At 40.5% G+C, this 15,317-nt stretch overlaps 1 protein-coding gene across 7 annotated transcripts in view; it reads left to right on the forward strand.

Moving 5' to 3' along the window:
* The first annotated feature begins 16 nt into the window (after positions 1–16).
* LOC111862134 (deoxynucleoside triphosphate triphosphohydrolase SAMHD1) overlaps positions 17–15,317 on the forward strand; it is a 25,119-nt gene continuing 9,818 nt past the window's right edge. For 2 of the 7 annotated variants that reach the window (XM_023847295.2, XM_023847296.2), the window contains exons 1-7: positions 6,888–8,204; positions 9,000–9,180; positions 10,390–10,606; positions 11,853–12,020; positions 12,910–13,166; positions 13,278–13,343; positions 14,245–14,437. In XM_023847295.2, coding sequence (XP_023703063.1) covers positions 7,931–8,204; positions 9,000–9,180; positions 10,390–10,606; positions 11,853–12,020; positions 12,910–13,166; positions 13,278–13,343; positions 14,245–14,437 — 1,356 coding nt within the window. In that variant the 5' untranslated portion in view covers positions 6,888–7,930. Of the gene's footprint in view, positions 275–2,022; positions 2,035–2,255; positions 2,317–6,887; positions 8,587–8,999; positions 9,181–10,389; positions 10,607–11,852; positions 12,021–12,909; positions 13,167–13,277; positions 13,344–14,244; positions 14,438–15,317 lie in introns of those variants that run through there. The other 5 variants (XM_023847299.2, XM_033750569.1, XM_023847300.2 and 2 more) reach the window with 5 other exon arrangements.

Here is a 15,317-nt window from a genome sequence, read left to right on the forward strand (position 1 = left end):
ATAAGCGATTATTAATATTCGGTTGAGGAAGTTAACTGTATGTAATGTGATATTTGTTGTTGAATTTATTAGTCAAACACTATACAAAAATACTACGCTCGTATGTTGAAAGCAATCTTGTTGGATTGAGATTTCTCACGAGAAAGTGCTGTACGAATACAAACTGCTGGCGGGAATCATCCAAGTGGTACTTAACTAGAGAACTAAAAAGTTTGGGGGTGTGATGTCAACGCTGACTTCCGAATGAATAAAAGGGAATAGATCAGCTGTTTCGGTAAGCAAATTCTTTTTATATTTGTACAATATTCGAGTTTTATCTGCACGAAACTCTAGACAGAACTATTGCTGAGATCTGTTGGCATTAATAAAATTGCAAATTGGACAAGGGGGAAAAGAGTTTCCAAACCAGTTACATATCTGCACGAAACTCTAGACAGAACTATTGCTGAGATCTGTTGGCATTAATAAAATTGCAAATTGGACAAGGGGGAAAAGTTTCCAAACCAGTTACAGAATTCGTTTTTAATCTCCTAATGAAATTGACTTCGCGAGATGTACCTGTAGGTCCATTGAAAGCTCTGATTCCATTACGTATAGCTTAGTGTGAGATTGTTACAAATTTAGGATTCAAGACAAAGGCTTGCTGATGTATTTGAAGGCGATTCTGTGCGTTTTCTACCAGATCGGGCTCTTTCTTTTCCTGACATATATGATATGCTTTGTGGTGTTCATAATTTCGCCCAACAAATTAAGGCAGTGGGTGTATAAAACCGCAACGTTTTGTCCGCTTTCTTTCCGGGATCATATAAACCCATTTCAGAGAGGAAATAGGATTTCATGTCAATTGTCCCATTGCTTTAGTTTATTCTGGATAGGAAATTGTCAGAATAAATGTGAGGTGCCCAACGGTGTCTTAAAAGAGTACCTAATTCTGTCTGGGATGTAACGCCATGTAGTCTGGTAGTTCAACGTTTGCTTGCACGACTTAATTTTCGAACTTGAAGATGGAGGCAGTAACTTTGTGTGTGTGCGTGCGCGCGGGCGTGGCTTAACATCTTGAAAATGACCACAATTTCCGGCAGCAGATCACACTTCCTCCCCTATCCCTTTGTGACCTATTTGAAATATTAGCCCCTTCGTGTTCTGATATTTTCAGGTGGTCACACGGAATTGTTCAACTGAAATTTGAAACGAATTGTAAGGCTTTAAAATTTTCCGGAAGCGAAGTGTTAAGTTTTCATAGTGCTGTTACTGCTTCCCGAAGTGAAGTGTTCTGTTTAATCAGAATATATTGAATTTTCTTTAACAACATTTTTAATCAACACTTATCGTCCAAAAGCATCAATAAAGCTTCGTCTTGTCAGCCACTGATTGTTTGTACAAAGGAAAATTTTCCTATTCGGTTTTTCTTTCAAGAAAAGAAGCTTTAAATCTATTGTACTTAATTTTCGACCGCTGTTTCAGAGTAGCTTATAATACCGCTCGCATGGTAGCTAAGTACTGTTTAATATCTAGTCAGGATGTGCATGGTGCGGAAATGAATATATATTACGGACAAGGAAGGGACATGTGACATGCTACTTCGCAGTCCACGACGGCCCACAAATGAATGAAGGCCTAAGGGGTGGTGCTACCTACAATGATCCGTGATGGCTCACAAAAGTTTCATTACGCATTAAATTCGATTCCCAGTGCCATTTATCGTGGTGTAATCCGCGTTTTCGGATACCTTCCCAGCCTTTGTCCAATAGGAAGCCAATACAACATTGCTCCCTGGCCAATATCTGTCGATAAAGTAAAATTGCCCCCGTGCTTAACGAATTAAGCACTATGTCACGAAGACTTATGGAGGAGTGACTGTGTAGATCCACGTTTTCTTAACATCGGCACTAATCGGAGGTGAGTGGACAGCTTCACGCTCCTGCCGCTTTACCCCCCGGGGAAACAGGAGTCTAGGTAAGCTCGAGAACTAGTCTGGACCACATGTGGCGAGACACACTTGGCCCTTGTGGAGCTTTGGTCCACCGCGTGCAGGTCAGTGTGAATCGGTGTGAATACTCGAGAAACGTGTCGGTCCCCTGGTTGCCGTCGATGTAACGTGTAGTGTGAGTAACTACATAACGGGGCCAGAGTGTTGCCCACAGCCTGACGAACAGGCTCCTCTGATGTATACGTGCGTGGACCTACAAGTACGTGGCGAGAAAGAGTAGGAATACGCTGACGTATGTACTACAATCAACTCAGTACGATTAGTGGTCCGTTAGGTAGAGGTTGCAGTCCGAGGTGTGCGGTAAACTGAAGAAGCTGCTGATACGGGTAAAACTTGAGTTAATTATCAGCTGGTGCTGGCTGTCTGATTTTACACGTCCATTGCCCAACTTGTGCACCTTACGGCTTTCCGTGCCAGTGTTCTGCACTCTTCGTCTCTGTGTCCACAGAAATGTCTTTGGGAGGCTTTCTCCAAACTGTATTTCGTCCAGTATTCAATAGCAGTAGATCATTCAGTGTTGGATTGCCGGCAGATCGTTATAACGAAGAGCGGATCGCTGTCCAGTCTGTTTTAGCCGCTTTCGCAACCTGCCGAGTGTCTATGTCACTCGGAGAGAAAGCCAGCCCACTCATTTACACTCTATAAGATATGACACTATAAATAACGTTTGGTTGTTATATCACTTGATTTTAGAAGCACAAATTAAAATATTTTGTTTTAAGTTGGTTGCGCATTGTTTTTTTTTTGGTGNCTGAGGAACGTACTTCACAGACTAGTGGCTGAGAACTGCATCAGCTTTGGGCGTGACCGGCCGTGACGGCCTGGCAGTTGTCTACAGTGGAACACTTACGAGGCTTACGAGTATGTTGCAGTAGTGTGCAATGAAACGAGCCTACGGTTAACACAGACGAGTTTATTCACTGTTTATTCAAACAGTACATGTTTTGTACCAGCCGAAACAGGGCTGTAAATACACTGCGCGTTTTGGACCTGGCGTTCTCAGCAGAATGCACAGCAAATATGATATAAACAAGGACTAGCTCTATTTTTTTTATTGCTAGTGGGGTGGGACTGCGGCCACTTCTGGCCTATTGTACCAGCCCCAGATGATAGGCGAGGGTGATTGTGGAGCAATTGGTGGCATGAAGATTGGCAGGGGAAACCGAAGTACTCTGAGAAAACCTGCCCCAGCCCCACTTTGTCCACCACAAATCCCACTTGACCAGCCCGGGATCGAACCCGGGCCGCCACGTTGGAAAGCCAGCGACTAACCGCTCGAGCTATGGCGCGGCCCAGGAAAAGCTATAACTGATGGGATATGCCGTACAACTCCGTGTATCCCGTTCAGAGTATGTCGACGTTTCGGAGGAGGAGGTCGCCTCCATTTTCAGGGCTGAAGAATGAGCCAAGCAAGCTACCAGCATGAGGCTTGCTACCTGCTTTAAATTGGCTTCTTGCTTGGCTTACTCTTCCTTCAACTCGAAATGGGGGCGACATTCCCCTCCGAAACGTCAGCCTAATGTGAACGGGCTGCATTGCGTTATATCCCAGAAGACAGAAATGTTCATAGCCACCGCGTCTGGCATAAGGATTAACAGATTAAACTAACTCCGTGAAGCTAAAGACTTCATGTCGCAAATCTTACAGCGCATCCGAGAATCGAAATCGGCCATCATCTCTATAGAACGACATTTCTGTGGCCGTTTCTTATATCCACATGACAAGGCCGCCTCTTAGATTACGTTCCTGTAAAGTTGTTGTTTCTGGAGTTTTCGTTCCATGTCAATTCCCGGCCTTCCCGCGGAACGTAAAGGCCACAAAACCTGAAATTAATAGTCCTGTAACTTGAAGTCTGCTGCAGAGGGTCAGAATACTGTACAGCACAACCCTCATAAGCGCCCTGGTATTCAATTGACTGGTAATATATACTTCAGCTTCCTGTTGCACTGCGGATTCTCACCGTCTCCGTGCAACTTCTTCGATTAAAATTCACACTTCAGAAGCATTAGTCACCTCCTATTATTTGAACACTACATGTTTCGGCTCAAGTGGCGTTATCAGGTATAAAGGCAAAGGTGAAGTCCCAGTGATTAACTAATTAAACACTGTCTCGTGAAGGCGTATGGGCGAATGGATGTATAGATGCAAAATTTCTTGACCTCGGCACTAGTTGTAAATTAGTGATCAGCTTCATGCCCAGGTTGCTTAACCTCCAGGAAACACCCCGGTACAGATTGAATAGGAGGTTGGATGGGCCCCAGAGCCGGTCTGGAGGACGTGGAGAAGAGAAAATTCTTGACCCTACCGGGACTCGACTGGTCGTTCAGCTCATAGCTCCAACTACGCTATCCCGGCTCCAGCCCGCATCAGGTGTATAATTTGTAAACCAGCTTTCCTCTACAATCGGCAGAGTTGCACAAGGACGATAGGCATGATGAAAAGTGCTATTGTGAGTTGACTGATATTTGATAGTGCGATTTCAAAGCGTGGGGGCAAGTATGTAACCCACTTCTCCGAAACGCTGATGTAATGGTCACTCCAGTTCGTAGATAACACACCTAGTTTGAAGTGGAGTCGTTGAGATGTTTGTGTTGGGCTTAACGAAACACAGTTATCTATAGAATAATGAGTATATTTTCATGAAAGTGATATATCAGAAACAATAAAATTGATATAATTTTGAAGTTATCTTATCTGACTGTGCTGTGTAACAAACGTTCCAGATAAATTTTTTGGTTGTTGTGCTTCGTCCTTCAAGCCATAAATAGCCAGAAATTGGTTCCCTTTCCTTCCTCCAGTTACAGGATAAAATGGGGAATCATACTTTGTTAGGCCCTTTGCAAGAGGTACTCAGGGTGCAGGGTTTGAAGAAAGGAAGACCCAGAAACACTGTGATTTGAAAGAAACTGGTTTCATAGACAGTGCCAAGCAGTGGCGGCTCGTAGCTAAAATTAGGGGGAGTGCTGCTCCAGAAAATTTGTAGCCTTTGCTTTAAAATTGTATAAAAGGAAACAAACATGCATAAAAAGAAACTTTATTCAGAAACTTGATAAAATCCTAAAAGAACAAAATCAAACATGTTTTACTTACTTTAACCAAAATTGTTACAGTTCAGGCTTAATATATTTATTTAAAAATGAAATCCATTCTTTTTAACCTTTATATTATGCTCATCGATTGAAAGTCTGTATGCCTCACTAAGTTTCTCCTTAATACTTACGGTTCCTGAAAGTGACAGTGAAACAACATTATTAGCGTGCTTCTTTCACTTCTCATGCTTTTCAGCTTTTTCTTTCATTTTCTTTATATTTCTAAAACCATCTTTTGTCCACGTTACATCACCCCCAAACAGCAAACACGGGAAGCAAAACAGTGCATTTTTTACTTCACAGCCGCAGAGCCAACTTTTCCGTTTGTACCATTCAGAATTAAAGCTACGAATATATTTCTTGTTCTTGCTTATGCCTGGCTGAGATATTTTAACATCAGGCGTTAAACGACCTCTTTCTTAACTGCAACTTTCTCATGGAGAAACAGTTATGAAAACTTAAGCTGTTGAAGTTCACTTACAGTCACAGAACTTATTTCTCGGGGATGCAAGGCCATGGTTAAAGTTTTCTGTTAAATAAAAGAAACGAAAAAAAATGAATAAAATAGAATAGCTGGAAGCAGGATAATAATCTAATTCTACAATTAACTCATATTTTTTAAGCACAACACACGCGGAGTAAAAAAAAAACTACCTTCCACCAGCACGCCAGGGTCGGCACCGGTCGGCACTGTCATTCCTGCAGTGCTCCCTCTCCCTTGCAGCCTCGCGTGTAGCTTCCTATGTGCGCATGCGCACAGTTAACGAACACCTCGCCGCTGGAACTGTGAAACTCACAGTTCCATACAAAGATTTGGCTACTGACATTAAGCTTAAGGATTATACGTATATTGTATTGTACAAGTATAAAGAAAGAATTAAAAAAAAGGACTCATTATATAAATGTTATCGATAATATCAAGTGGAAATTGGGGGTGCTGCAGTTCCGCAGCGCCTATACGCGGGCCGCCCGTGGTGCCAAGAATATCAGAATAATTTTCAAGTATGGCCTGTAGGAAGTGGAGCTGCCATGTTACACGACATCAGTTCGGAGTGTATATCCTCAGTGGGTACATGGAATTTATACAACCTCTTTATTTGACCGTCACAACACAGCAAATATAGAACTTCAAGGACAATGCTCAGTATAGTTCTGCTACATGTTTCGGCCACAAGTGGCCATCATCAGGCAAACACACTTCAACAATCGTACACAATTGAACTGCAGTACGTAAAATTTCATACAATGTTTTAAATCATTTAAGTTAATTTGCACAAGAATACAATAAGTAGGTTATTTAAAACAATAACAAGTCATATATAAAATTAAAATTTGATTGATGTTTAGTAACATCGAATCGGTCGTTGGTTTTACTTTTCATACATTTCTGTCGACGAATAGTAAATTCGAGTTTCTTATAAAATTGTGTAGGAGGTCCAATATTGTTGTGAATTAATTAATGGAATAGTTGGGGCTTCATCATACGGAGAATTGTACGTATTGTATGGAAAGTAATCAACGACAACATGGAATATATGTTATATATTGTCAAACTAGGGTTCCCAGATTCCCCGTTTTCTCCAGATTCTTCCGTTTTTTCACCCAAATTTTGTTCCTCCGTTTATTGTTTACCCGGGGTGGATAATTCTTCGTTTTTTTTTAAGTCCATTGCGAATTATATTTCATGGGTTACATATTATCATAAAACTTCTGTAATCCTTGGAAAATGACTGTTATAGTTTCTTTCCTTATGTTGCATTTCGTGAATGTTGGCAACACTTGAGGATCTAAACCAAAGCAGAGGATGTTGGTGGGCTTGGTGATAGTGAATTTGTAATCCGTTCAACCTTCGCTAGAAAGTCAGTGTCAAGTTAGCATAAATGTGTGAGGACTAAGAAGATCCATCAAAGACTCCTCCACGGAAGAAGCTGAAATTCCAGGCCAAACATAATCAAATATATCTTAAGAAAAATGGGAAGATATGTTTTCGTTGGTTAAGCCGGGACCAGACGAGAACCGGGCATTTTGTACGTCTATTTTAAGATGTCCAGAAAACACTTCAAAGTTTTTTTCGTTGGCTACCGATGCATCAGACAGAAGCAGTCGAAAAATGTACTTCGACCCTTTAAAGGGAGTGCAGAATAAACTTCTAGATTTTGTTGAAACTGCTGGGGAAACGTCTATGGCAATTACTGGTTTGGTGCTGCAGAGCTTAGAAAAGCACAACTTGGATATAAATTATGTGTCTTCTTATTGTGCACACAATGCCAGTGTGAACTATGGAAAAACACATTCCGTATATCAGTTGCTGCGAAGTAAAAACCCAAATTTACTGAAAGCTAATTGCTCTAATCATGTCATACATAACACAATTAAGTTTGCAATTGACAGATTAGATGTTGATGTTGAAAGTGTAGTCTTAAAGATATATAATCACTTCTCTGTCTCTGCCAAAAGAAGAGAAGAGTTAAAATCATTCTTTGAGTTTCTGAATTTGGAGTGGACTGAGATTTTGAGGCATGTTCCAACTAGGTGGCTGTCATTAACACCAGCCATTTCTCGACTGCTTCAGAATTGGGAAGGAATGAAAGTTACTTCAATAGTATTCCCAACTGTCCAAAATTATTATCTAACATTTTCATGAAAGATGACCCAGAGGAAGCAGTGTTGCCTGAAATCTCCTTTAATTTCTTAAGTAATATCAGAAGTCAGCTGGAAATGGTAGATAAAACACTGGAAAGGTCTGACTTAAGTGTACTAGAGACTTACAAACAAATGAAACTTCTCAGTTCTAAAATCCAGCAGAGAAGGAAAGACAACTTTTTTGGTAGCAAAGCAAAAGAACTCATTAATGGATTTGTCTATGCCATTACAGAAAAAGGTTACTGAAGACCTGAACAGCTTTTTTAGCAATATGCTTCAGTATCTGCAAAAAATATATGATGTGAGAGATGACAATCCCTATGCATCCCTTGCAGCATTTTCTCTACAGGAAGGGATTGAGTTCAAAGATTTTGAAAAAGCCATAGAAGTGTTTCAGCTAAGTGAAAATGTTTGCATTGATGACCTGTACGAGGAGTTCACCAGCCATCGATATTACCTCTGCAACAGTGTGAACAGATATGGTGATTATGTAGCAAACTGACTTACATTTTTTCCTTCAGTACCTGAGCATGATGTACCAAATATTTCCAAAGTGGTAGGATATTTGTTTGCATCCCTGGCTCAAATGCTTTTGTGAAGCGAATCTTTTCATTCACGAAAAGTAAGTGGAGTGACACAAGAAACAGATGCTCAACAGATTTAATCAAGGCAGAACTCCAGGTGACAGTGAACTATGAAAGCAAGTCCTGTTCAGAATTTTATAAATTTTCAAAGGGTGATGTTCAGTTATTAAAAAGTGCTAAGAGTTCAGTGAAATACAATTAACAGAATCTGATCGACCAGCCCTTGAAAGTTATAAATATGTAGTATTTAACCTTTGTGTGTTCAACAAATGTGTGCTAGGTAATATTTTGTGCATTCTATAAATATGTAATAGGGCTATGTAATATTTGTTTTGTTCTATAAATGTGTAGTAGGCCTATGTAATACAGATGTGTAGTAGCATTTTGTAAGTTATGTAGTATGTTGATTATGTATATTTTATATCCTGTTAGTTGTGAAAAATGTCATTATAAACAAGCAACGAGACATCAGTCCTTTTTTTATTTTACAAAATCTGGCAACCCCATGTCAAACACATGTGAAGTAGTCCTAAGATGACAGCTCTCTTTCGTACAGCCTGTGTGAAAAGTATTTCAAATGAAAGTTGTGGAGGGAAGAAAGTACATTTTACGCCCAGTATGCATACCATTTTTCACGATAAACAAAGAAATGTAATATGTGAATTTCCTGATTTGTTGTACATTGTGTTTCAGAAATGTCGACGGGCTACAAGGTTTTCAATGATTGCGTCCATGGACACATCAACCTACATCCTCTTTGTGTTCGGATAGTTGATACTCCGCAATTTCAGAGGCTGCGCAATGTGAAGCAAGTTGGGCCTGTTTACTTTGTTTATCCGGGAGCCAGCCACAATCGCTTTGAACATTCACTAGGGCAAGTCTGTTCAAATACCAGTTCAAAATCATATCCTAAGACTTGGGTCTGAAAGTCTGGTATATCTAATTTAACTGAACTATGGTGGTCATTTAATTCACTGCTAAAAAAGTACCACCATGGAGCAGAGGCCCTCCTGAGAATCTGTTGTCACCCAACTAGTTAAGGAATTCCTTGAATTTTATGGAACCCGAAATTTCTTTAACATGTTCAAAACAGGCTGCCATTGGTTTCTATCCCAAGCCAGATGAGTCCAGTCCACTAATACTATTGTCCCATCTATTCCTAGGATTTCAAAGTGGTTCCTTCCTTCAGGAAGCACGTCATGTGCTTTTCTGGTGTTTCCCATGCATGCTACATGCCCTGCCAAGATCATTCTTGGATTTATGAGTCTACTATTTGGTGAGGAATGCAAATTAAGAATCTCCTCATTATGAAACTACCTCCACCCTTCTTTAACTTTCTCCCTGTCTTTTTCTCCGGTTCTACAGCCCTTTGGACCTTGGCCACTTCCTGAGTTTCTTAATGCAATACAGTCAGTAGGACTTCTTGGATGGCGGCTCAGTCCCTCTCAAGGCTGCTACCTACACACACAACAAGACAAACAGAATAAACACACACAGACGTCCATACCTCGAGTGGGATCCGAACCCATGACTCCAGTGTTCAAGCAGGCAAAGAAAATTCATGCCTTAGACCACGTTGCCACTGTAATTGGCTTATCTCTGTTGGATCCATATATTTTCCTCCCTCTGTTCTCAGTTTTAGTGTTTATGTGTTCAGATAGCAGACAAGAAGACAGAGGATTCTAAACCTAATGATAGCAAGTGTTCTTCAAACTTAACCTGGTCTTAATTTTTTATTTGTTTGAGTCACTCTCAATTATCTGAACTTGGCCCCATTTTTTAAGGATTTGTTATCTGTCTTTATGTTACTTATATAATTCTTGCCTGCATTCTGGTGCATTTGATTTCAAGTAAGATGAACTTTACTAAGTGAGATAGATGTCTGTGAAGGGATGTTTTGTTACCAGACATGTGTTAAAGTGGTGCATGGTAAACGCATCTGTTGCCACCACGGCATGGCGTACATTTAGGTTGTGCATGGAGGATATGGCCTCCAGATTTGAATTGTGTGGATCCATGCATTTCCCTCTCACATGGCTGGGAAAGGTCTGGGTTGTGATGCCAACCATTTTTAATGTTTCAGGGTATGCCATCTTGCTGGGAAAATGGTAGATGCACTCAGAAAAAGTTGTAATGATCAGAGTATTGTCACTGATGATGAGAAGTTGTGCCTGGAAATAGCAGGTCTGTGTCATGATTTGGGCCATGGGCCTTTCTCTCACACATGGGAGAAATTCATAGACGTCGCAAGGAACAAGGAAGGCATGTCTGAAACCAGTGGTGCAGTTGTCAGTTGGAAGGTACATGTGTGAACTATGCAATAAAATGATCCTTCACTAATTTTATTATACATTTTAACCTAAATAATTATGGTTATTTATATTTATATGGACCAAAGAGGGATGAAGTGACGGGAGGTTGGAGAAAACTGCATAATGAGGAGCTTCATAACTTGTACTCTTCTCCAAGGATAATTAGAATGATCAAGTGAAGGAGGATGAGATGGGCAGGGGATGTAGCACGAATGGGTAGAGCAGGAATGCATATAGGATATTGGTGGGAAAGCCAGAAGGAAAAAGGCCAAGACATAGGTGGGTGGACAATATTAAAATGGATTGTAGAGATGTACAATGGGATGGTATGGATTGGATTGACCTGGCTCAGGCTAGGGACCAGTGGAGAGCTCTTGGGAACATGTTAATGAACCTTCGGGCTCCATAAAATGCTGAGAAGTTCTTGTCCATGATATGTATATTGGCCGTCTTGTAGTGCACTCAATTTCACTTCACTTCACTACATGTTTCGGCATCACTGTGCCATCTTCACGTGTGTTATTTACATCAAGCTATTACATTGCTTGCCATCATGTGTCGTTTACAAAATTGTCTAAAATGCACACTCTTCACTAACTATAATAAAATTTGTATATATCAAAATTTGTTAATATCCATCATTTTACACGTCAGAACTCAAACTCGCGTACTATGTTATTCATCCACTATGGGAGTCATTCATCCCATATTTTGTGTGTATTGTGTCTTGTGATGTGTCCTTTTTTGGCTGCGAGTGTTGTGGTGATGGCGAAACATGTAGTGAAATGACATGTGAAATTGAGTGCACTACAAGATGGCCAGTATACATATCATGGATGAGAATCAGTGCAACAGGACGCTAAAATACAACATTGAGAAGTTCTTGATCGGCTGGACAGTTTGCAGCTTCTCAAGAAGGGCTCAGCTTCATGTGCGAGTGATGTACAGTAGTGAAGAGACCCATTTGCATCCCCCCCTCCCTCTGGAACTGTGGTTCAGTACCTGTTACAGCCCCCATACCTACAGACATGGATGCACCTTGGGCAAGGCTAAACAGGGTTGGCTTTGTAGCCAAATTCTCTATGGGTATTAGGGTGAACTGTAATCTGCCAGCTGCATTATTTGCTGTTCCTGTGGATCAGGGACTTCCTCAAAGTAGCAGCCAGTTACTGCCTGTCAGCCTGTCATAATGTAACTTTGTCACGTTTTAATGAGATCTCGTCTCCTTTCCCAGCATGAAGAGGGTTCTGTTCAGATGTTTGAATATCTGTTGGAGCAAAATAAGCTGCGTGATGCATTGGTTGAAGCTGTACCAGAACTGAAAGACAAGGCAGTGGAATTTATAAAGGAGTTGATTAGAGGCAAAGGAACACTCAAGAGCGATAAGAAATTTCTGTATCAGGTACATCTCCATATACTATGTGAATTTGTTATAAAGTTTGTGTTTGTATTGCATTTGAGAATGTAATAAGTCTGCAGGTGGTGATATTGCATGGGAAATACTGTAATGTTTTTCATACTCAGGTTCCCTCATGACATGGTGTCTATCTCAAGTTTCTGCTAAATGTGCATGTTAAAATGAAATAATAGCAATGCATCCTAATATATTGGTAATATTTGCACTAATGTGCCATAGAAGCGGTCAGAAGGCACTTAGCTAAGCCTCTGCTTTGAATAGAATAGGCTCTTTATGACATTTACTTCTGGTAGACCTTTTATTTATAATTTGTTTTGTTCTTTGAAAATCAGTTTGGAATTAGCTCTTGTAAGGGGACATGTGGTAGCGTAGTTGGTTGAGGCACTATGCCACAAGCTGTAAGGGTGCACGTTTGGTCTCTGATGAGCTCATAGGATTTTTCAGTTCACCCAGTCCTTCTAACTGCACTATGGCCCTGGGGTCGACTCAACCAGCAATTTTCCAGGCAGGTGAAGGTTGGCTGATGCATAAGGCCGACAACCTCCCTGCCGTCTGTGAGCCAATTTTATAGAAAATGTGGGAGCCTCCATATCTCACAACCATATGGGCTTCCATGACCTGTTACAGGGAAAGCTTTACATTTTTATTAGCTTTTATATGCTGCTCACTGCTGGTCCCTTTTCTGAGCCAGATGAATCCATTTGGCATCATGACAATCCTGCTTGACATATGGATTCAAGCGGTGAGGTCAGGAAAGAGTCTGTAAACTTTTGGTCTAAATAAATTTAGGGATAAGGGAGGCTGAAGCTAGAAGTGGTCCTCCTAAAGAAGGCAATGTCATTGTACTGAAAGTCTACCATCATCCTTGTTTCAGATAATATCCAATAAAGACAATGGCATCGATGTTGATAGATTTGAATATTTCCTTCGAGACGGTCGTCAGCTAAATATTAGTTCCTCATTTGACTATAATCGTCTCCTGGAATTCTGTTATGTGATTGAAGTTCATGGAGAGAAATGTATCTGCTTTCGCAATAAAGAGAGGCACAGTCTCTATGAGATGTTTCAAGTTCGAGTAAATCTCTACCATAAAGCCTACTGCCATCATGTTGCACAGTGCATTGAGCAGATGTAAGTAACATGGAGGGATGTACCGTGAACATGACATTGATCTTGATTTGGTTGTACAAGAACAAGAAGAAGAATAATGATACCCGAGATGGTTCTTTTTCCTTTTTGCAGGGTTATTGATGCCTTCGTAGAAGCAGACAGAAAAGGATACAAAATTCGCGTGTCAAATGACAAAGTGTATGTAAAACATCCAGACACTGTAAGATTTGAGATTTTCACAGTGGTGACTATGAAGAGTTCCGTCTTCTGGGATGTGGTGCTATGTAGATCTTGTATGAACAAAGCGTCACATCTCAGAAGACGCCATTCTTTGTCTAGACACTCTGCTGTGATTAAGCTTAGGATTTAGAGTTATTTATAAATTCCAGTCATCTGCTGATCCAGTTAATGATTCAGAACAGCATACTTGTTGTAACATTTCTATTTTACTGTCATCTGTAACTTCCGTTTAGTCATCTTCATCTTCCCCCTTCTCAAAATGCGTCTTGATGTGTTTATGCTTCTGCTGCCCAGTCACATTTTGTTTGGCCTGTATTTATGCTTCCATAGGACTGAAAAAGAGAAATATATTTAGAAGTGCTACGGAACATAGCTTTGTATCATGATAACATCCCAACCTTTTTTGAGAGTTATAAAAAGAATGACCAAGTAAATACAGATTGTTCTATGCTAAAGGAATTGTGAGAAGCAACTATAAATTTATTCATCCACTGACCACTGGTCAATATGAGCCTGGTCAACAGACAGCCAAGTTGTACCTGTCTAATTGGTTGTGTCTAACCTGCAGAATTGCCAGTTTGCTGTGGTTGTGATGTTACGAACGAATAGTGCTGTTATATCAGGGAAACAGAATGCACTTCATTGGCCTTGGAGCTCATATCAGTTATAGATGAATCACTATTTCAGAATATATCTGCAAAAAAGAATGCACAGTTTATGTTTAATGTATGGTGAGAATAATGCGTCTGCTTTGCTTGCTTGGTGTTTCAGTGATTTTCCACATTTCATTATTTACTAATACATAGATGTCTCTAGTTGTACTGATAAAGTTATGTGCTCCCATGCACTTTCTATTCAGATACCAGCTGTCTGAGGCACACTGTCACAGTGAGGCACTGAGTCGCATGACAGACCACATCTTCTATGACATTCTGTACAGTACAGAGGAAGATTATGAACAAGCGAGGGAGCTGCTTCATCGTATCCTGAAGAGGGACCTGTACAAAGTTGTGGCGTACAAGAACTTCTCAACCAAACTGCTGAAGGAGAAGGTTTACATGACTCTTTATAACCCAACATCAGTTCAGAACTAGGGAAGTTAGCAGCCATAGCTCAGGGAGTTAGACTCTGCCTTCTCACTACCGATTGACTGCATGAGAGATTCATGGTGGATAAAGTGGCACTGGAGCAGGTTTTTCTCCAAGTGCCATCAGTTGTCCCCTGATAATCACCATTCCACCGTTGCACACTACTCATTATCACCATTCCCTGAAGTGTTCTGTAGCCCTATCAGTCAGCATGTTGTCACATCCTTGGTAAATAAATTGAGGCTTCAAGTCACATGGCTGATTAGTGTGTAAGGAAGTTAGAAAGGCTTTTTTTAAGTAGTGTAGGGAACGCAGTAATAGTGTAGCAGCTGTAATAATCATTTTAGTGTAGATAGAGCAGCAGTTTAAACTTTTCTGACAGCACTAATATTAATTTGCATTTAATAATACTTCAAACAAAATGGTACCTGTAACATGACGAGGACCGTAAAGATGATAATCATGATTATTTAATCCGTCTTGCAGTGCATACATTCATTTATCTCCTTCTTTCCCTCGCACTACATGTTTCGGCATAATAATGCCATCTTCAGGTGCTTACTTGTCCACGTCAAACCAGTTCATTGCATGCCATGTTCACACATTAAAATAACTAAAATATGTATCTATCATATACATTGTCAAACGTTAAAAGTATTAAAATTGTTCAGGATACCACATCACTACGTCAGTCACGCCCATTCTCCTTTGTTGGAGCACTCCTTCACTATCTTGTGTGTTGTGCTTTTGTTGTGTCGTGCTCCTGCGACTGTGTGTGTTATACTGTTGGGCTTCCTGGGTATGTGTGTGTGTTCTGTCTTCGTTTTGAGTGAGTTATGATGTT

Source organism: Cryptotermes secundus, unplaced genomic scaffold (assembly GCF_002891405.2).
Source record: "Cryptotermes secundus unplaced genomic scaffold, Csec_1.0 scaffold770, whole genome shotgun sequence".
In the NCBI taxonomy this organism is placed as follows: Eukaryota; Metazoa; Arthropoda; class Insecta; order Blattodea; family Kalotermitidae; genus Cryptotermes; species Cryptotermes secundus.